The 21,866-nt window shown below is 39.2% G+C and overlaps 3 protein-coding genes and 1 long non-coding RNA gene across 6 annotated transcripts; 1 reads left to right on the top strand and 3 right to left on the bottom strand.

Annotated features, from left to right (window-relative positions):
• Positions 1-2,151: 2,151 nt before the first annotated feature.
• On the bottom strand, positions 2,152-6,560 carry LOC116201200 (lanC-like protein GCL1). The gene is made up of 5 exons (XM_031532337.1): positions 6,187-6,560; positions 5,747-5,937; positions 4,876-4,987; positions 3,034-3,504; positions 2,152-2,785 (listed from the first exon to the last, which is right to left on the bottom strand). The coding sequence occupies exons 1-5, from the start codon at positions 6,355-6,357 to the stop codon at positions 2,453-2,455; spliced, it is 1,278 nt and encodes a 425-aa protein (XP_031388197.1). The 5' UTR covers positions 6,358-6,560; the 3' UTR covers positions 2,152-2,452.
• Positions 6,561-9,887: 3,327 nt separating this feature from the next.
• LOC116199094 lies at positions 9,888-11,414 on the top strand. Its single transcript, XR_004155462.1, has 2 exons — positions 9,888-10,729; positions 10,825-11,414. It is a non-coding gene; the product is annotated as an uncharacterized LOC116199094 (long non-coding RNA).
• A 1,367-nt stretch (positions 11,415-12,781) lies between these two features.
• LOC116201442 (WEB family protein At3g02930, chloroplastic) lies at positions 12,782-15,750 on the bottom strand. Of its 3 annotated transcripts, XM_031532688.1 has the most exons (4): positions 15,298-15,750; positions 15,108-15,183; positions 13,827-15,030; positions 12,782-13,742 (listed from the first exon to the last, which is right to left on the bottom strand). In XM_031532688.1, the coding sequence occupies exons 2-4, from the start codon at positions 15,166-15,168 to the stop codon at positions 12,992-12,994; spliced, it is 2,016 nt and encodes a 671-aa protein (XP_031388548.1). In that variant the 5' UTR covers positions 15,169-15,183; positions 15,298-15,750; the 3' UTR covers positions 12,782-12,991. The 3 variants fall into 3 exon arrangements, with proteins under 3 accessions (XP_031388548.1, XP_031388549.1, XP_031388550.1); XM_031532689.1 differs by having other exon boundaries at positions 15,108-15,750; XM_031532690.1 differs by lacking the exon at positions 15,108-15,183 and having other exon boundaries at positions 15,298-15,748.
• Positions 15,751-16,166: 416 nt separating this feature from the next.
• Positions 16,167-17,933, bottom strand: LOC116201443 (histone H3.3). Its single transcript, XM_031532691.1, has 5 exons — positions 17,781-17,933; positions 17,079-17,150; positions 16,897-16,973; positions 16,684-16,774; positions 16,167-16,567 (listed from the first exon to the last, which is right to left on the bottom strand). Exons 2-5 carry the CDS (start codon positions 17,148-17,150, stop codon positions 16,397-16,399), a joined length of 411 nt encoding a protein of 136 aa, XP_031388551.1. The 5' UTR covers positions 17,781-17,933; the 3' UTR covers positions 16,167-16,396.
• Between the last annotated feature and the right edge of the window lie 3,933 nt (positions 17,934-21,866).

The following is a 21,866-nucleotide window of genomic DNA, read 5'->3' as shown; positions in this document are numbered from 1 at the left end:
AAGTCCTGATCTACTGTCTTTACAATATAATAATATAGATATATAAATTTTTATACCTAAACTTACATAGTTTGTAAATTTATGAAATCGAGTTTGTGGGAGCTCTACCGAGCCTATATGAATTCTCGAATATGATGACCTTGACAGAAAGTTCCAAACGAATGTTCCTGGAGTTTTTTTCAGCTCAAATTACCAGCAAGAACCTCTGATTAATAACATGGTTGGCAAATGGAGGGAAGACCTTGTCTTGATTTGATTCGTGATTTCCTATTGGATCTCTCATCGACTACAGTGAACAAGGTTTCAATTGTTTCAATCTCCTACTATAAAAAGCCTGACCTTGTAAGTTTGTGTTCTAAATATTATACAAGCTATTATTATTATTAGGGTTAATTACCTAAAAAAATACAAACTATTTACATTTTATCAAACACGAACTTTTTTTCTTGATTTAAAAAATACACAAACTATCAATTTGATATCAGTATTAGCACGCACCAACTTTTTCTTTAATTTAAATGGGAATTGTTGGCCACCACCCTTGATCCGGGTAGCAGACGATCTCAGTAGCCGCCGGTGACTCTACAGGGGCGGTGGTGGCCTCCGGTGAGACCTTTATTGCCCAAATTAAAAATAAAAATAAAAAAAATCGAGAATGGAAGGAAGAAGGGTCGGGGGTGGGAGCCTCGTCAACGGCCATCACCCCACAATTGGGGTCGGCGGCGACATATGTCATCACAGGCGACCTTGATTGAGGGGCAGTGGTAGCTGTTGAGGCCTCACCAATAAAAAAGATGACACCGTACTAATATTGATATTAATTTGATAGTTTGTGTATTTTTAGGTCAAAAAAAGTTCGTACTAGAATTAATAAAATGTGTAAACTTTATACTTTTTATGGATAATTAACCCTTATTATTATCCGAGGGATGTCGTCCATTTCTTCATTTTGCTCAAATTGACATGCGACTACTTTGTCTCCCCGTAAGTGTGGGTTATATTCCTGGTCGAGTGCTTGGAGTTTCCTATTAGACGAAGAGGACCCTCAGCTCCACGGAGCAAAGAAAGTTCGGTTCTAACCGGAGAAAATCCATTTTATGAGAGCTTTACTTCTTAACGGGTCGATCCGGCTCAAATGGATTAGTCAGAGCTCAATTGAATTTTCAAATATTAGGGCTCACACCGAAAAAAAAATTGATTTCCAGGCTACATGATTCTTATATTGCTATCAACATAATTTGTGTGTCAAGTATCATGTTCGGAGAGAAAGAAGTCCCCCAATTTTTCAAAAGAACGTCATCTCGATAGCTCTACTATAAATTGTATACGATGCAAAGGATTTTCAGACTGAATAGACTTCAAGAGGCCCGAACCCTAATAAGCATATATTGAGTATATCAAAAAAGGATTCTTGTAAGGTGGAAAGGAAAGATGAAAAATCTTGATCAGTGAATAAATACAATTAAATTAGGATTATTTACATTTTTATTAGGCTAGGTTTAGATAGGAACATATTTAGGAAATATTCTCCAGAATATTTTTAGGATATTTACGATTTAATTTTTATTAATTTTCTTATCATCTCTAGAATTACAACTTCCTATTCTTAGTCGTACTTAGGATTTCTATTTAAGCCTTGTAGGCTTATGTTATGAAAAGAATAATCGGGATATAATATTTTATTGATAAAGCTTACAAATTTCTCTTTTTCTAAAATCTTATTTAAATGCAAGAAACCGTAATCCCCTGTGTCAGAAGTTGAGACTTATGATTCTTCCAGATGTCACCGTATCTAGATCGCGGAGGATGGAGTAAGAGTTCAATTTATGGACCTTCCAAGAAGTGGGGACTCCCATGTCAATTCCAAATGCCTGCCGACAAATAAAAAAACGAATATCAAATTACATATTTTAACCTTAAATGGTACTTATCGAACAGGTCCACCGTCCACTAACGCCGTTGGGCTCTACTAAAAGTTGAGGACAAGACAACCTCAATTGCCAGCCTTTGTTAATGACGACCAAGTAATAGATTATGAAGTGACCGAGGCGTCATCTTCATTATATCTATTTACTTAGCAAAAAAAAGTTATCTTCATTATAAAATTCACAGTTTTGATGATTCGATTCGATGCATCTCCACGCGTCTGCGTTTTAACTGATCCATGATGCGATCGTTTCTCATTTTTATATCACATTTGTTTCCATCGAACGGCGTCAGAGCTATGCTATACATGAAAATCACTTTGGGGCGGTCTTACTCCGACTTTAACTCATTTACTAGTAGATACATTAACTAAATTCAGATTCCTCGTTAACTTGCTCACCACTCCTCCAGTGAGGGCAAGCCTTCTTTACGTACATACCCGTCGAATATACTCACTAGAGCCACACATAACTCAATCTTGACCTTAAGGCACTCATCTTTCAAACTGATGCCCTCCCCACATGCTCTACAGCTCGTACCCCGGAAATTTAGAGTTCTCGGGATTGAACAGATCGAACCACAGGCACGCCGTCCCCGCGAGCCCCTGGTACAGGCTGCAGGCGTTCTCGGCCCGGCCTGATCTCACGAGCCCTGTGGTGTTGTGGTACAGGAAGCCCGCAAACGCCTTCGCCCTCTCCTCGTAGATGGGTTCCCCTGTGAGACGATAGAGAGAGAGGAACGCGTAGGAGTTCCCGGAAACGCCATCCGCCAGGCCCACTTTCTTTACTAGTCCGCTCTTCCACACAACTTCCCCTGCCTCTATGGCCGCGTCCCGGAACTCCCTATCGTTTGGGAACACCTGCAGAGGAAGGAAAAGTAATAGATTAGCCAATTTTGCTCTGTTGTAGAAAAGGCTACTCTCTCACTCAGGTTTTCTTTCACGTCCCCTACATCATAAAGCAGATTTTAGGGACCTCTCGAGGCTCGATGAAAACCCGGGATTTTTTGGAAAATGTATTCCCATTCTGAGGAGGTTATAAGCTCGTTCGCTAAAATGAACGGTTCCATAATCTAATAATCAAGAACCATCCTGTGGCTGCCACTGACCTGAGAAGCCTTGCACAGAGTGATGCCAACTCCAGTTGCCCCGTGGGACCACTGCACAAGCTTGTCCCTCGGGTTCCCTTGGCTCGAAGGGTAGTTCCCGCTGTGGGGGAACCTATTGCTCCTCATGTATCGTAGAGTGCCCTTGACGTCCTCAGCCCGCATCTCCGAGAGCGGGAAGTGGAGGAGGACTTGCAGGATCCCTGCAAGCCCATTGGCTCCACCCAGGTAACGGGTCCCGTGCCACCTGTACATCAAGGGACAAGCTGTGATGTCCGATGCTCCTGCCCTGCCTCCAGCAAGGACAGCATCTACGATCGGCATTAGGAGCTCGTTCGGGATAGTGTCTTCTCCCAAGTGCTTGTTTATGAATAGGGCCGCCCATAGGAATCCTGCTCGGCCATAAAGAAGGTCGTAAGACATCCCAAGCCCACCCTCCTCGGGCCCCACTGGTAGGGCTCTCTCCTGTGCTAGCTGTGACAAGAAGAAAGAATGATATGGTTCGTCAGCTATCACAGATTCACAGTGAAGCCCATCATAGAGTTTGACAGAGTGCATCCAAAACCAAAATTCCTTGAAAGTCCAGAGCTGTGACGATTCACAATAATCAGATATCATTAAGTTAATTAAGAATTTCTAACTACCAAGTTACGCCGACTCCCTGAGATCAATTTCATGTGAATATAGGCAGTTCAAGAATCCTGATTTTAGATACCGTCTTCAAGTTGAACTAGCTAAGTCTATCACCATCCGCATCAAATGATGACTCACTTGTTTTGTACCATTAATTCACATCTAAAATCCTGCATAGGACCTTTTGCTAAGGAATATGCTAAAACCATAAAAGACAGATTAGCAGCAGACTCACGGTCCCACCAAACAAGATACTGATAAAACCTCAGAGGGCTCCACCTAATAGGGGCTGTTAGATCCGACGGCCTCAAATAGAGCCAAATTTACGGGACTATGCATCTCATATGACTGACCCCTTCAAAGGAGCTACTTTCCAATGATCAGTAGCATGTAACCGATATTTTATCTTCCATAAAACTATAATTCAAATCTGCATGCTTTGTAATTTAGTATGTGTATATATATGTGTGTGTGTAAATTTATCATTGCAATAATTTTTATATGTTCCCCTGTTTCTGGAGCATCCATCATGAAGTTTGCCTGATAAAGTAGGTTACGTCCACGCAACATGCTTAAGATTTTGATATGAAGTTTTTTCTTTTCCTTTTGTTATGATTGAGATGTTGACCGCATAATCTAAAAGCTTATTCACCAGGGGAAGAAGAAAATCCCAATATTATATTCTGCCAGAGTTGAAACAAAAACTCAAAAAAAATATCAGCAGAAATGTAAAAAATATGTGATCTTTATTTCTTCACAGGCTGATATATGAGATGCTTTCAGAGGCCATCTGAGTTACAAAATTTCTACAATGAAGCTACTGAAAGCAAACTTCCCTTAGTTTTCGGCAAATATATGAAAATAACTTTTGATGTCTTAAACGAGATTCAGAACAGAATATCAATTTCTGGTGGAAAGTTTTAAAATTTTAGAAAAATATAACTATGTATCCGTATCTACCTTAAAAATGGACAAATACAGAATGAACAAGAACACAAGCAATGGCGAATAGTAATTCAAGGACTGAATTATGTCGTGTCCAATGGGTCCATTTAGGTCCTGAAAGCAGGGGCTTACGTTGCCATCAATATTGGTCCCAATCAGATATTGTTTTACATACACATGCAATTTTCGGAAGGATGACAGATAATGAAAAAGAACAAAAAAAGTTATTAATTACAGATTTACACAATAGATAGAGAAATTAATTACCTCGAGGAAAAGGTTCAAGAAAAAGTCACGCCTTTGATGGTCCCTCAAATAGTTGGCAACTACAGCTCCCACTGCATATACCCCACCTTTCCCGCATAAAAATGTCACGTGCCTGTGAAATCAACACAAAACAATATTTCAGTTATTATTACATGGACCCACAAAATTCTCTCCACAATTTAAGTTAAAAGTACATTATCCGAACTATGTTAGATTAAATTTTCTGAGCTTCGGTCTTTTTTTTTTTAGTGAGAATATATTGAGGCTTTATTGACTCGGCAATTGACCAAAGTTTGGATTTTTAGAGCAATTCTGAGCTCTCAAGTTCTTAGATGGTTCATGTCTTCAAACGGTAAAGCAAATGATATGACAAGAATAAATACAAAGATATTTTCACGTCTGAAAGGGGCAGCAATGATCTGGAATTATTAGTAGAAACAGATGGATCATCTGTCCCCACTTAAAATCAAATCTTCAATCAATTGGCGCATACCGTGGGCCTAAACTCGGGCAAAGAACAGTATCATCACCCAAACCATCCACATAAATATTATTAACTATTTATAGGAATTCCAAAATTTTGATGACAAGATATAATAAAGTGTGTTGCTGAGAAAGTGACTTCTCTTCTAACCAGTTGCTGCACCTTAATAACCACTTGTTGTACCTTAATCCACAAGTTATTGCATGGAATACATCGACGATATTTCTGATACCATATTTTACATTAATTTTCTGCAGAAGAACATATTCTAATCCGTGCCCGTGTTTGTTGGGATCCTTCACATTTCCATATCTCAATCAATCAATAAAATATGACAGAAAACTCAGCTGGAAAGAAGAGATTCTCTGCAGAGAACCGGATACTCACCGAGAGGTGGCACGGGCAAAGGCCGCGCACGCATCTACGATGTTGGCGCTGAGCAGCAGGTCCTGCTGGTTTCCGGTGGCCTCGTACGACCTCAGGCAGGTGAACGCCGTCCCGAGCAGACCCGTATAGGCAGTCGGGTCAGGACCGGACCGTACGCCACCACCTCGTTCCCACCACGTTACCTGCACCACCTTCACTCACACCCCAATCCACAGACGAAGAAAACATCAGTCCCCCGCTCCATTCCATTCCATTCCTCCCACGGGGAAAAAGAAGGGGAAAAAAAAAAGATTTCTAGTAATAGAAGAAAATGGAAAATGGAAAATTTTGACGACAGGAAGCTGAAGAACTATCCCGTACGGACCAGGGGCATACCCATGTACGGCACGGTCGTAGATACGTACAGAGATACTGGGAGTATATACGTGTGGTGTACGTACCTGGTCCTTGAGGGATAGGGCGGCGCGGAGGAAGGTCTCTCTGGGGAGGGAGAGGTTGTGGACTGGCGGATCGGAGCCGGGCGGGAGCGCCATCAGGTCGAGGCGGTCGTTGTTGCTGTGGTCTTCATGGTTATCGTTGGAAGAAGCGAACTCCACCACCGACGAAGACATCTCTCAACTTAAGCTTTCTCGCTCTCCTCTGAACTACAGAGAAACAAAGGGTCGATGGGTTGCCCTGCTTCGAGCTCGTTCTCGCTATAAGGAAGACGACAGACGATTGAACCGTGAAATGGAGAAGAAGAAGAAGAAGAAGAAGAAGAAGAAGCAGGCAGCAGAGGGGCGTGGAGGGGAAAGAGTAAAGTGGGACGATTATGAGGTGGTGGGATATGATTGTGTGGGACGGCGGTGCATGGTTATGTATGTACCACGTCATCTCATTATTATTAAATAATAATAATAATACTTATTATTATTGAAATTGATGGATCGATCTTTCTAGATATTGGCTGAGATTTTTTAATCAAATGGATGCATGATAATCACGTGGTTTATATATAATACAGGAGATGCTGGCCAGGGATCTATTGGCGCTACTGCTTTTTTTTTTTTTTTTAAATGAGTGTTTAATAAAACGTATTACTATTCGAATACAATCGTCTCAACTTAGCAGGCACTATTAAATTAACCCGTTCGCAGATAAGATAAATATGTTCTCATTACGTATGTTAGGTATAAAGACGTCTTCACCACCTAGTTCAACAAGTTTAGACATCTGTAACTGGCGTTTGATGATTGGAATTTGGACGGTAACAACCATAATTCCTTGCTGCAATGAAAGCGTCAGTAGTAGAGGGAAAAGCCTAGCTTATAATTATTATGTGGCATAGTACTTCAAAATCAAATAAATTGCACATATCTATATACGATATATAAAAAGTTGAGATAATTCTTCGAAGCCAAGTTAAGTCTTTTTATAATGATATGGAGTAAATTATAACTTTGAATTATGAAGAGACAATTCTCCAAAAAATGCACATAAATGAATCCTCCTTTCTGTCGCTGTGACTTTTTGATTAGCTACCAATCGACAATTGGTGAAAATTCATGCGCAACGTCGTAGAAGAGTAAAAGTGCAAAATCAATTATTTTCTGCATCCAAAGTTCTTAATATAAAACACCTTATATCTGCCATTATTTTCTCCATCCTTTATATTCTCTCTCTAAAACCAAGTAATCAAAGATATATAGGGGATGAAGAAGAGGAAGTAGTTGTGATCAGCCATCAAAGATGAAAAGAGTTTGATGAATGACTTTATTTGTGGTGGCAACTAACGATTTTAGTGAGTCGCCAATGATAATATTATCTTTAAACTTTTCGATCTCTTTTAATATATTTTTAAAATAATATTATCGACTAATTTGCATAATGTGCGAACCAATCGACTAGTTTTAATAAATTATATATATCCTAAGCAAATTTTTTCATGAGGGTTTCTTGAATGTATTACTCACGAACAAAGTAAATTACAAAAGGTTTTGGAAAGTTTTAATCAGATTTTGAATAAATTATAAAGATTTTCAACAATTTAATTTTATTTTTTTAATAATTCACCTGATTGTAATTTCTTTATCTAAATCTTCTTCTTTCGGTGAATTTAAAAAAAAAATCATTTGATGGATATGGTACTAACACTTTTACTAATTGTAACATAAAATTTCATATAGAAGACTATTCTTCTATCCCGTGCATTGTACGGGTTCGTTATCACATACCTATTATAATTTTTATAGGAATTACTCACATTATTAACAAAATATTTCGTATTAATAAAAATAGAGATTAATTTAAATACAAAATAATAATTTTCAATGCATTAGACTAAGTATAAATAATTTAATAATAATGTTGCAACTAATTGTCTTATTCAATATGAATTATGTATCTATCGTATCATTAACATATTAAAATGATTTATCATAAATAATCCTATTCATGCATTTACTAATTTGCAATTTTATTTTTGCTCTAAAAATATTGTTTTATGGGCTTTTAATTTTCAAATGCTGTTATATATATATATATATATATATATTATGAGTCACAATTTCCTGAAATTAGTAATTTCATCTTCAAATGACCTTAGTATGATCAAATTGGTTTACTTGCAACAATCTTTATCCATTCAAAATTACATTAATATGAAATTAATTATTTCTTTTAGCATGCTATCTATTGCTATACACACTGACGCTATCACAATGTTATATAATTTTTTTTTATATCTTTGAAAAACAAACTTACTTTTAAGTCATTTAGTTAATTACTTATCATGTTGATAATTTGTACATATTATATTAAAAGTTGTTATATTTATCAAATTATGCATTGTCATTAATACAAACCAATTTTTAGCTAATATATATATATATATATATATATCTACATATAACATTCTATCCATAATTGATTTATACATTTATCATCACTTGTTAATAATTTTCTAAATTATGTTAGTTCAAAAGAGTTCTCTCTTTTTTTTGGGTAAGTAAGAGTTTGCTCTTTTAAGCATTAAATAGCGTATTTTACAACAATATTATATTAAAATTTATTATATTTATTAAATTATGTATTGTCATCTATATAAAACCAATTTTTAGCTAATTATACATATATACATATAATATTCTATGTAGAATCAATTTCTACAACCAATGTAAATTGGTTCAAGCGATTCGGTGCTTGTTCCGCTTAAACAAGATCTCGGGTTTGAGTCCTTATGAATGCAAAAAATTCACGCTGGAAGAGTTTTACTCGTTAGTGGACTAACTTGACTCGACTGGATTAGTCATGGTTCAATTGGGTTTCCGGATAACATGGTTCACATTGAAAAAGAATCAATTTCTACATTTATTGTCACTTCTTAATAATTTTCTAAATTATATTAGTTCGAAAAAGTTTGCTCTCTTTTTTGGGTAAGTAAGAGTTTGCAATTTTAAACTTTGAATAGCATATTTTACTATATACAGAGTGTGCATATATGGATATAATAATTAATATATAAGTTTGTAATTATATAGGTAATTTAAAATTATATATCGTATTTCGGATGTATATTATACCAAACATAGTGGCAAAGAATTAGAAAAAAATAAACATTTTTAATTATCCTCAAATTTTATAATAACATAAGGAAGTTTACAAAAATTGTTTTTCGATAAAGCAAATTGATGATTTTAATCCTATTGAATTTAACCCTATTAATTCCTTTTATGAGTCAATTTTACTTATATACCAGTCAACTTCACGTGCATTGCATAGATTTATTTTTATTTTTCTAGCATATTACTTACTTAATTGTAAAGTTAAGTTATAAAATTAGTTTTATGTATTATTAATTTATACAATATTCTAGAATGATCATCAATTTTACGTATAAAATTAAAATATCATTCTGATAAAAATGAAAATCCAATATAGTATTATTCATAAACTTCTTTTATATTATATATATACTAAAATTAAAAAATTTCATTACTGTAAATGGTCCATTGTTTACTTTTAATTAAAAGAATATTGCATTTTTCAATTAGTATTCCATTATTTTAAAATTGAATTATATTTCATAATAATTTTGAAATTCAATATTATTTATATCTATATATTTTAAATTATTAGTTGCATCTTATTGTAAGAAGTGGCTACCACATGGGAGGGCTCTCTCATAGTTGAGCTTCTCTCTCTCCATTTTCTCTCCCAGTAGCCCCCAGTAGTAGAACCCTAGATTTGGCCTTCTTACCCCCTGCGTCCGACCTCCATCAGGAGCGACGGGCACCACCTTCCTAGCCATCGGGAATCTAAGACCTTCTTCTACCCTTCAGCGGTCTTAGCTTTCTTGATGGCTTTTCTCTTTCTCCCTTTTTCTCCTTTCACTTTTCTCCTTTTCAAATGGGTGACGATGGGATGATGGTGCAATGGCATCAAACCTGACGTGCAGAGGTGTGGGCACAATCTCTCCCTTCTCCACTGGCTCACGTCTGTTTGTGTCTACCCGATGGCATACCCCACTGTCGTAACTCAGATTTGGAGCTTGATCGGAGGTGGCAGACCTGGTAGCTCAAGCTCAATGGTTGCTCCAACAGTGTAATGCCGACCCTCCTATCCTCTCGATGTTGGCTCAGACTGTGGGATAGGTAGAGAGGGCTCTTCGGGCTATGATAGCGGCCCTCCCTTCCCCTTCTCCATTCTGTGACGGCATGGGATGTATTGATGGTGGTTTCCCGCTGCCTCCTGGAGGTCGCGACCCCCCTCTCCGACCGATACTATGAAGGAAGAGATAATTTGAGGGAACGATGTGTGGGCTACCTAGGTCGTTTCAGGCGGTGCTCTGGTCTAGTCGAGTCGGGTGCGACCCGACACCTCTTGGTCAAAGCTGCGATTATCTCTACCCCACCCCATCTATCAATCCATTTTTTCCCTCTCTTGTAGCGATTTCTCTTCTATGGTTTTCCCGTCACTACAGCGACAGCACCCCCGCCGATCATGGTAAAGGATTATGTTCCCAATCGGTCTAATTATACTCCCGCTTGTTCAAATCAATTTTTTTTGTGACTTGCCCCTTTTGTTGTTGCTTTGAATAGGTGTCGGTTCCCCCGGTGACGGTCACTAGTTTGAACCGACGGAAGAAATCTTTGTTGCTTGGCTACGTTTGGTTTAACTGTCTAGGTAGTGGTCGCTGGTTTGAACAAGCCAAAGAATCATGTTGCTTAGCTGCATTATTTTGTTTGGTTTGACTGTCTTGGATCGAGCTGTTTAAGGGAGGTTAATTTCACCTTCTAGGGATTGTGATATGTGGTCGGAGCTTGCGCTCGGATAATGATCAAGGCATCCTTCCCGCTCTATTTTCTGCAACGGAAATAGAAATTCATCTAGAGTTAAAAGACTGGATTGAGGATCCCCTTCTCGGTTTTCACTGGGGTCTGTGGTGAATTGATGCAGGAAAGTGATCGATGAAAATTCTTGGTTTCATGATAACTTACAATAGTTGTAATGTTCTTATTTACCGTGACTTTTTAAGTCTATTTTTCTTTGTAGTTTGTCTGACGGGCCAATCAAATTTCTTGCTCTTAAAATTCATGTGCAATGCATGGATATTTTTCTCGATATTCGGTTTTGTAGTGGATCAATGTATTCATTTGAATATTAATGAATGATTATTATTATCTTTCGAGGAAAAAAAATATCGGCTCGTACTACTCCATGCTGATACAACCGCGTGGGTTTGCTAACGATGCGTCCAAAATGATGTTTGGAAATGGAAAGATCGGTCGAAGATTGGGGAATATATCACACAGGTGTCAGGCTGTCAGAAAAAGACCGCCAATCAGATTATGTCCTTCCATCACCATCAAATAAATATCAACATCTCCCCAATCATCATCATCATCAATATAAGTTAGGGAGCAGCACCGTCCATATAATGGACGGTTCTTCTTCTTCCCATTTGGCCACCCGAATTTTGTTATACTGGACAAACTCAACGGACAAAATAAACAAAAAGAAAAATAAATAAATAAAAGACAAACGCCGGTTAGTTTAAGGAATGCGACGTTTATTCCGCTTAAATAATGTCTCGGTTCGAGTCCTTATGAATGCAAAAAATCTACACTTAAAGAGTTTTACCTCTTAGTAGGCTGATCGGCTCGACTGGATTAGTCGGTATCCAATTGAGCTTCCGAATACCAAGATTCACACTAGAGAGAGAGAAATGATTAGGAAAAAAAATGGGAAAATAAGAAGTGGATGGGCGAGAAAAATAGAAACAAAGTAGGCGGATTGAGAGGAAAGTGAGTGAGTGAACTTGAAAATTATTTGATGAAATTATTAAATTGTTCAAAATCTAGTGATTATCATTATTTAGACTGAATGTATTATGAGCAATTTGAAAAATAAAAAATGACATCAAAAGGAAGGTTTTGACTTTATATAATAATATAAATATTTGATTTTACCTATCTTAAAGGCCTAAATAAATTATTTGTTCATATATTAATATCTTGTTGCTTTTTTAACGAGGAAAGGATTATGGACTTGAACTTTGAAGAGAAAAATCGCAATAACGCTACCATTATTTAAGACTACATGCGACGACAGCATGAAAATGTCGTTACATTGTTTCGTTACATTAATGAACTCTACTTAAATGGATTGTTGTAATAAGCTCAATTTATTTTTGGGAAGATTTTATGGTCGGTTTTTAAATTACTCAGTAGACCATTTTTCCGAGTGAACGGATAAGAACATGTGATTCTCATTGCCCAACTTTATATAAATAAAACCTTACTAAAAAAATTTTGCCCAAGCACACGTATGTCTTTATGTATATAATTTTTTTTATGGTTTTGCTATGCATTTAATCACGTGGGATTTTAATTTGCATGATCTGAACACGATATGGTTTGTATTTTATTATGTGGGACAGCATCATCTGCAGCCGCAGTAGGATGGGCCCATATCATCTTGGAGCTTTTACATTCAGCTCGTTGAATCAATCAGAATTGTGATACGGGTAGCTAAACATTGAGGTTGAGACCTCCATTGACGGACAATGCATTGAAATCCTCTTTAATTAACTCTGTGCAATACAATGTACAACAATTGATTTCGGTTTTCGGACGATATTGTTGTGTTGTCCGGTGAAAATGAACAGAAAGTAGATTAATCGATATGTACTAATATTTTTCATCCTATGTCTACGATGTTTTCGCGGTCACCATATACGGGAAGAGAACGATAATTGAGTGCTCTCTAGCGATTATGTTTGATCTCGCTGTAAGACCTTTTCCTTATGAGAAGGTCCCCGAACCTCTTCAGCAGCCGGCTCCTCCTCCTCGAGAACCTCCCATTCTCTAGGTCATCGAGGTGGGCCGCTTCCAGGTGATCGAGTTCATCGGGATTCACTGACTCCCCGTCACTCGTGAAGCCCGAGGATGACTTCTTCCTGTGGTGGGCTGCCGAGACCGGTGAGTCCACCGCGTCGAATATAGACCCCTTCAGAGGGTCGGCCGGCGAATCCTTGTCCTCGTGGGAGTCGGCTTCCTCCGCCTTGTTCCCCTCACCATCTTTGCTCTTAGAACTATTACTACTGTTATTATCCTCGCCGCTGTCTAAATCCCTATGCTTTGTGTGAATCCTAAGCTCCTTGAGGTTGAAGCTGAATGCTTTGCCCAGCTTCCTCCCGTCCTTCGTCTGTTCCTTCTCCATCGAGCCCTGCTTCCGGAATGACCGCTGCAGATCTTTCTCCTCAGTCTGCGGCGGCGGTGCCTCGGCAATCAGCCTCTTCAGCTCCTTGATGTTCTCCATACCAGCGATCTCATTGGCCCGTAGTATCTCGACCTCCCGTGTCAGGAAATCCAATGCGTCATCCTTCTCCGCGAGGCCGTCCTTGAGCTGCGAGTTCTCGGCTTTCGCAATGCTAGCAGCCTCCTTTGCCACATTCGCCTCGTTGATTGCCTGCTTGAGTATGTCCCTCAGCTTGATGTTCTCCTCCTTGGACGACCTAACAATCGATTATGTTAGATTCGGTTTTCTTTCGCATTGTTCTCAAGTTCGACAACAGATACATATGGTTCGGGTATATTACCTGACCATTTTATCAGCCGCTCTGATATTCTCAAGGAGCCGAATGTTTTCTTGTTGGGCAAGCGTCTTCTCCTCCTCGGCCCTTCGAATGCACCCAACGAACATGGTCTCCTTATCGTTCCAGGCCAAGAGCGACTCCTCGGCTTCTAGCCTCAGCCTCTCCGCGGTGTTCTTGTACTTCTCTGCCTCCTTCCTGGCTTCGTCCAGAAGGGTCCTGTACTTCTCCTCTGAACTCCTTGCCTTGGACTTCACGTTATCGGCCTCTCCTCTCCAATGCTCCAATTCTGCTAGTGCCAGGTCGTGCTTCAGCTTAACTTCACCCAACTCGGTCGCTACTTCCTTCAATGCCAACGCCAAGTCATCCAAGGCCTTCTTGCCGTTCTCTTCTGCCTCGTTCGCTGATTTCAGCTCGTTCCTTAGCTTCCCGATCTCGCCGAGCAAGTTCTGGGCCTTCACCAGGGCCTGCTTCTCCCCATCCTGGGCCCTTGCAAGGTTCTCCCTTGCCGTTTGGAGCTCGGAATTTAGGGACTCCAACTTCTCCTCCATCGAGATGCTGTCCCTAAAACAATTCCTCTTCGATGAGATGTCTTTGCTCCCACTTTTCCTCGAAGAGCCAGAGCCTGAACTAAAGCCCTCGAGCTTCTCTCGCAGAGAAAAAATCTCATGCTTCGACTCCGCGAGCGAGATCTTGGTTTGTTCGAGCTCCTTCGTCATTGCGATCAAGGACTCAAAAACCTTCGATTCTGCTTCCTTTCGCCCCGCTAACTCTTCCTCCAGCTCCCCGATCCTCTTCTTGTCCTCCGGGTCGGAGATGGAGTTCCTCAATTCAGCCAGTTGGTCGCTCAACTTCTTCAGCGCCGCATCTTTCTCCGCAATCTTGAGCTCCAGCTGCTTTGGCTTCTCAGCTTCGATCCGGAGGGTCTCGATATCACTTTCTTTGGTCTTCAATTCCTGGGTGGCACTTGCAAGCAGCTTCTTGACGGAGTTAAGCTCGGTGTAAATCTCTGGCATTTTACGGGGGGTGAAGGCCTCTTGGAGCTTCAAGTTGGCCTCCTCGGCCTCCTTCCTCGTCCGTTTGAGCTCATTCAGCGCCCAGTCTCGCTCTTCCTCGGACGAGCTCAATCGTTCTCTGAGGAATTCGAGCTCCTCCTCGAGCTGTGCGAGGTTCTGCTGCATCTTCGAATCTCTGAATACCGTTCCTTTCCCTGCATTGAGAAAAAGATCATATTTCATGACCTCCACTAACTAACAGGCTTATATAACACAAGAACTAAAGCTCCACCATCAGAGCTCGATGCCCCACGTTCGTCGGCAAGATGGCACATGATATTTGTCTGGCGCATTCAACAATTACTAACCTGGAAAAGCAAGAGGGCGAAACATGAAAACTAAAAGGGCATCGAGAAATGATACAATCACATTCAAATCAAAACGATAAAACGCAGAGAACCGAGTACACGAGATGATCAGACCTTAAATAGAATCGAATGGAACCAAATGAAGGGTTTCTTGGGTGAGTTACAACAGGCCCATAACTAAAACAGAACACAAGGGGATCAAACAGGATTTCCAAAAGATAAAAGAGAGTTTAAGGTGAAAATCTTTGAGAGTTTCATGGAGGTTGGGGGGAAGAGAGGGGACGAGGGATCGGGGCGTTTGATTGGGGGGGTAGACAGATTCTTTGTTTGGTCGAATCAGAGAAGTTCCTATTTTTGGTCAAGAAACAAGAAACAAATCAGCGGCCGAGGAGGAGCACATATTGCCGGAACTCAGAACAATGTAGAACGTCTAGAGAGAGAGAGAGAGTGAGGAGAAACCGAAGTTGGCGGGCATTCCACTAATGAAGATTTTTTTTTTTTTAAAGTTTTTGATGGAATGGATAGCCAGCAGAAAAGAAAATAATTACGACGATTGCTTAAATTCCTCGTTACAGAGGGAAGTCAATTCGAGTCGGGCTCTGTTAGTCAATTCGAGTCAGGACTAATCGAGATCCAAAGCCTCTTATTCGCATATAAGACCATCCGCAACCTCTCGAGATTGTGCAAATTTATCGGTTGCATTTAAGGATGTTAATCCTGTTTGTCTCCGTCCTGTCAATTGCCACAAGAAAACGTTCATTTTCATACTTCTACGCGATATGTATGAGCGGATTCATCATCGGAGAGCTGTGAGCAGGATACTTTTGTGGCTCTGCAATGTTAATTAGCTTATTTGGCCCGTCAATTACAAAAGAAAATTCAACCCAAGATTCTAATCTAAAACCCTTTTCAAGATAAAAGGGGAAAGGGAAACTCGAATTAAAGATCATCTGCACCACCGCCATAAGCTTTGCGCGCAATCGGAAAACTGAAAGCAACTACTACGATTAGATGGAATGTATCTACGATGTTCAACAATCTAAGGCAGCAGGATACAGACCCAAAAACCATTCAGGAAAAGCTAAGTTCAAACCAATACATTCAGCAGATCATATGTGCTGTCACCGATCACAACCTATTAGTTTCCATCATCTACCTAGAAACATAGTACGTAATACGAAGAACTAGGCACTTCAACCATCTTCCTCCTTGTTTATGCACGCTCGCCACGAATCCTCCGAGCCAGCTGAATATCCTTGGGCATGATGGTCACACGCTTCGCGTGGATGGCACAGAGGTTAGTGTCCTCAAAGAGCCCGACAAGATAGGCCTCAGCAGCCTCCTGGAGAGCAAGCACAGCATGGCTCTGGAAACGCAGATCAGTCTGCAAAGAAAGCAACACAAGTCAATTCAATCAGCCTTCCTTAAACATGAGGATATCTCATTATTGAACTTGCAAAAGATTTATCACAACTACAAACAAATGAAAAGCTGAGCTACCTTGAAGTCCTGAGCAATTTCACGCACAAGCCTCTGGAATGGCAGTTTCCTGATCAGGAGCTCTGTGCTCTTCTGGTACTTACGGATCTCACTGCATGTACATTGATCGCATTCAATTACAATCAAGAAGCAGCATGTGCACCAACTAAGCAGAAGAGAAGATTGCAGCCAAAATCAGAAGAGGAAAAATAATGCCACAATTTTTTGACTTACCGAAGAGCAACAGTACCAGGGCGGTAGCGGTGAGGCTTCTTCACTCCACCGGTGGTGGGGGCTGACTTACGGGCTGCCTATCAAAGAACCAAAAACGACGATTAGCAGCAGCAAATCTATCTATTGCAGTCAATCGGCAGTAACTTAATAGCGAAGTTTATGCAAGGATGACAGTGACTCACCTTGGTAGCTAGCTGCTTCCTTGGAGCCTTTCCTCCAGTAGACTTACGAGCAGTTTGCTTGGTACGGGCCATCTGCAAACAATGTTAGCAATACCAGTTAACATGAATGCCAATGATCATCGGTATGGTCACACTGATAAAGGAAAATAAAGGGAATTGCTGAATTTTGCAGTCGGAAACTTGAAAACTGCAGAACAGGAAGAAATTAAACAGAAAGAAGAAAAAGAAGCAAAACTCTTGCAGAAATAACGCCGAAATTCTCAACTTCAGTTCTTGACCAAAAATCCGTTCGATTATCGAGAAAACAAGAAAATAAGGACTACGATAGGAGAACGGCACACTTCTACGGATCCAATTCAACGAAAAGACCCAAACCCGAAAACCGTAATCCTGCAAACCCTAATTTGACCTCAGGTTTCATCGTCTCGCATAAACCTGACCAATGAACGCACTCCGCCCACCATTACCAACCTAATTCACAGAACATAGTCGTAGGGAGAACGATTCACCGCCAAAAACCCTAATTTTCAACTCTCAAGAACCGGCGCCAAACATGTGGAACCAAATCAATCAATTAAGCTACAGGAAGGCATAAGCTTCGTGAAATCCACTCAAGATCGTTACAAATGCAACTCAAACATCAATTTCGATAAGGAATTCGATTCATCTCGAGTTCAAACGCACGGAGACCGAAAGACGTACCTCTTAAGACTTCTTCGATACGCCTCTCTCTCTCTCTCTCTCTCTCTGTCTATATCGTGAAAAGAAACGGACTGCTGGGAAAATTCAAATACGCTGGCAGTCAGTTGGAATTTATATGTGATGCCGCTGAGATCGGACGGCAGGTATTCGCTCCAGTGGTGCTTACGCGGCTGCATCGAACGGTTTAGGTCCGCCTCGCCTGTGCTTTCTGTGATGACTTGGACGGCCAGGATTTGTTGATTGAGCAGAGTACACGGATCGTCGGGCCACGATGGAGGACTCTCATTGGTTGATGGTTCTCGCAACCTCGTTCCTTAATTAATTTAAACTTTAATGGGGTGTTTTGTTGATGATAGAGCTTTGTCTAATCCTCCTGTTCATAAAATAAGAACACTCTCCGGTCCCTTAAGATAATCCTTTAGGTTACGCAAACCGTTCGGTCCGACGATTCTCACATCGATCCCGATCTTTAAGGTCTTTTAAGATCGATATAGATATAGGTATAGATTTGCCAGGATCCGGAAAAATATGATGTTCATATTGGAGAATATGGTGTTGCTCTTGGGCTGACGGCCCAACATAATAGGACTCAAAGGCCCGAAGCCCGTGCCACATATTGGGCTTGATCCGATTAAATTCATATACAAACTACACAAATTTTCGGCTGATGGGCCTCAAAAAGGATAGCCGAAAAGGAAATAAAGATATACGGGTAATTTCACCTATAAAAATTGAAATCAGTACCACTTTATTCAGGATTGAGGCAATAATATTGCACTAAATCCTCTTACCAGACCTTGGACACATAAAGATCGTGAAAAAAAAATGAAACAAAGTTTTTACTTTCTTGAGTTAAGAAATGAGATATTAGAAATCCAATTTCCAAGCAAGTGGGAGGCATACGCCCATGGTTGTATTTTCTCGTGGAATCTCTTCCCTTCCTAGAATTGACCTCTTTCTAATTTTCTATCCTCTTTCTCATGAGGATTTATGAATTTAATCTATAATAATTTCTTGATCAACGCAGTCTGCCCTGAATGGAGAGATATTGGGTAGTATCCATCTTTGTATTCAACGAAACAGGAAAGGAATACCTGCTCTTTATTTGCTGGTTAATGTTCGGGGAGGTGCGACCGCAGTCCGCATGCTCCCCGGCTAAGAATGAGCGTGTTCAACCCTTTGTTAGGGTTGGCATTCGCCCTGTGCAGTGATCCGTGCAATCATTAGCTCTGACCGATCGGGGAGTTGGAGTGGTGATGCTTTGCACGAGAAAATGTATATTTGTTGAGATATGTTGTCCCACACGAAAAAATTGAGAAAAAAATCACAAGTTAATATGAGATTTTGGTCCAACAACTTATCAGCTTAAACTTTTGTATTGCGAATGGGCTCACGTGGAAATTTTACATTGTATAATAATGAACTGGATGATCTAGCGCCAGACAATGTATAATGAACTGTATGATGATATAGTTCAAAGTTTGAATCGTCCTAGCGAATGTCGGAAGCTCAGGAGCTCCAACTCTATGGGAATTCTTTTGTTTCCTTGCAAGAATATAATTGCATCCTTGGATATAAATTTTATGAATCGTTCACAAGGACAAAGAACTATTCGTCGCGTGCAGGACGATTGGAATTACATTTACAGCTTTATACAAATCTGAAACATACATATATATATATATATATATATATGTATATTCCTTTTTCTTGGTTAGAGTGGGAAAAAAGAGGAAGAGAAATTTATGGTGTAGACAAAAATCGTTGATTTTTTTTTAATGCTAAACAAAATAACTAGAGTTTCCTGCATGATCGTTTGGGTTTTCACCTAACTAATTCCGCGTGAATACATTGCAAATCAATCCAATCACGAGACTGTAAAAAATAGCCCAATAGAGTTTTTTTTTTAATGATTTCAAGTGACTTGAACTTGAATTTGTTATAAGGATGTCACGCCCTTGGATCACCATATCATGCCATTTGATTTAATTGCAGTTTTTTTTTTTTTGGAATAGACGCGATTATTTATCTTGGAATTAATTAATGCATTCTGCTAATTATTTCAAGATCAGCTGTTGCATGGTGGAAAAGTAACGACAAGAAGGATTGGGTTGATTTGGCCCGCTTGTGGAGGATTTGACCTGCTACGGACATGTATGCTTCCCAGCAGGCTGCCCAGTCATGTCACTTGCGTCCTTTCTTAGTAAAAAGTAACGCAAGTTCGGGTTGGTACTTGCTTAAATATTTATTACATATCTAGTAAAAATTAAATTTTAGAGAATTCTTTTTTTAATAATTTTTTTGGTGAAAATCGATAGTATTCGCCATCTATTTGTTGATACTACTCTTATCCTTTTCAAGCATACTAGGCTGAAAATCCTCACAATTTCACTGAAAAAGTATAGATTATTGAAATCAAGTTTATTCTTTTTTTCCCTCAAAGAATCGAGTTTATTTTAGCTTCATTTGGCAGTGTGGTAATAGTAATTTTATGAATTATTTTTTTTGCTGATTTTTAAGTAAGAGTTTGTCGTGAACTCACTTCGATTAATAAAATAAATTTTGAAATGAAGTAAATTATCTCATAGTAGCACTGGCGAGATACTTAAGGGTTTTTGAAAGGAAACGAATATTTCTAAACAGATTCCAATGAAAATGAACTATGGATTAAGATCAAGGGACAACAGTTTCATACACAGCAATTTTGCACGATAAAGCATGCATATATTTGGTCACCAAACATCATCGGAGATGTTGCTAAAAAAAAAAAAGTAAATATCGATCTGAGGTGTTTTGCAATGGGATATGATGTACTCTTGCCACTCAACCCGAGTACATAACATGTTATCTATCTTGGTAAAGAAAAACGTGGGTAGCCACAGCTTACCAACCGTAATGGAAAGAATTGACTTTGCAGATGCCCTAGTACGTAGAAGAATTTGGTGAACATGTTTCTTCAGCATTATGACCGTTCCAAATGAACTTTTTCATTTTCTCGGTGAACAAGATGAACGGTTACTCTGATAATTCATTGAAAAGCTGATAATGATATGGTTTAAGAAAAATATCATTGACCAAAATGACACAAGTATTTGAATTCACTGAAAAGATGATAAGTACTTCACGATTGGTAGACACGAATGAAAATGTACAATACATAATCAATCGAATGAAGTCCACCATGTAAGATGCAACCATTTTGTATGACTGGTTAAATTCTAATCCTTTCAATCGATGCCTACTCAACGCGGCCTAAGAAACAATTTTAAAATGGTAAACAAAAGTTTGGGCCATGCCCCGAATACCTCCGGATATAACTAAATAGTTTTTTTTTAAAAAAAAAGGAAAATTCACCAAAAAAAAAAGTGGAAACTATTTTTTCCACTTACCCTGGGAACTCCAATTGGAAAAGAAGGGACACCGAAAACTAGGGAAAGGCAAAAAGCAGACGCTCTTTGGGATCCGTGCAAGAAAAGATTCTAATGGGAAGTGTCACCATCAGTCGTTAAATCGCTATCCCAGACTTTCCAAAATTGAAGATCACTCCCGAAACTTTGGTTCCTTGCGACTACTGCTCCCTAAGCTTTCACGATGATAGAAGTGCCTCCTTATATTGTCACGAATAATATGGGCTCGTAAAAATATCTTTTGCTATTTTGAAAAGACTGAAATATACTAGAGGTTGTAGAAAAATAATATGTACAACTAATATATAAATAACAAATGGTGAAAACCCTGTAAGTGACAGCAAAGAGGGTTGTCGATTCATTCAAATTGAATCCAATTGAGTAATTCGTAACAGTTTAACCCCTTAAATGCTAACTTGAACCAAAGGAAATTTGTTCATGATTCGATTTTAACCGAATTTTAGCCCTTGTAGAAGGCCGAAGACCTTAAAATACATGGTGAACATTTTAATTTAGGAATTTGTCATTTCTTTTTTCTTTTTTTTGCGTGCCTATCTAGATGAAAATAAAAGGTGATAATCATTTATAGGCCGAGGCTGACTTCACCAATCTAATGCATGAAATGCCATAATTAGATTGAATTCAAAATTGAGCTCAAATTCACAAAGTTGTATCCATC

This window comes from Punica granatum, chromosome 3 (assembly GCF_007655135.1).
Source record: "Punica granatum isolate Tunisia-2019 chromosome 3, ASM765513v2, whole genome shotgun sequence".
Classification (NCBI taxonomy): Eukaryota; Viridiplantae; Streptophyta; class Magnoliopsida; order Myrtales; family Lythraceae; genus Punica; species Punica granatum.
Note: the sequence above shows the minus strand (reverse complement) of the source record. Positions and strands in the feature narration are given on the sequence as shown.

Excerpts from the sequence above, each read along its gene's own strand:
- LOC116201200 (XM_031532337.1), bottom strand. The coding sequence starts at position 6,357 with ATGTCTTCGTCGGTGGTGGAGTTCGCTTCTTCCAACGATAACCATGAA. Across the intron at positions 5,938-6,186 it reads CCCTATCCCTCAAGGACCAG|GTGGTGCAGGTAACGTGGTG; the intron begins GTACGTACACCA and ends GTGTGAGTGAAG. Across the intron at positions 4,988-5,746 it reads TTTGCCCGTGCCACCTCTCG|GCACGTGACATTTTTATGCG; the intron begins GTGAGTATCCGG and ends TTGATTTCACAG.
- LOC116201442 (XM_031532689.1), bottom strand. The coding sequence starts at position 15,168 with ATGCGCCAGACAAATATCATGTGCCATCTTGCCGACGAACGTGGGGCA. Across the intron at positions 15,031-15,107 it reads TGGGGCATCGAGCTCTGATG|GGAAAGGAACGGTATTCAGA; the intron begins GTGGAGCTTTAG and ends TTCTCAATGCAG. Across the intron at positions 13,743-13,826 it reads GCGGCTGATAAAATGGTCAG|GTCGTCCAAGGAGGAGAACA; the intron begins GTAATATACCCG and ends ATCGATTGTTAG.
- LOC116201443 (XM_031532691.1), bottom strand. The coding sequence starts at position 17,150 with ATGGCCCGTACCAAGCAAACTGCTCGTAAGTCTACTGGAGGAAAGGCT. Across the intron at positions 16,974-17,078 it reads GGAAGCAGCTAGCTACCAAG|GCAGCCCGTAAGTCAGCCCC; the intron begins GTGAGTCACTGT and ends GTTCTTTGATAG. Across the intron at positions 16,568-16,683 it reads AAATTGCTCAGGACTTCAAG|ACTGATCTGCGTTTCCAGAG; the intron begins GTAGCTCAGCTT and ends CTTTCTTTGCAG.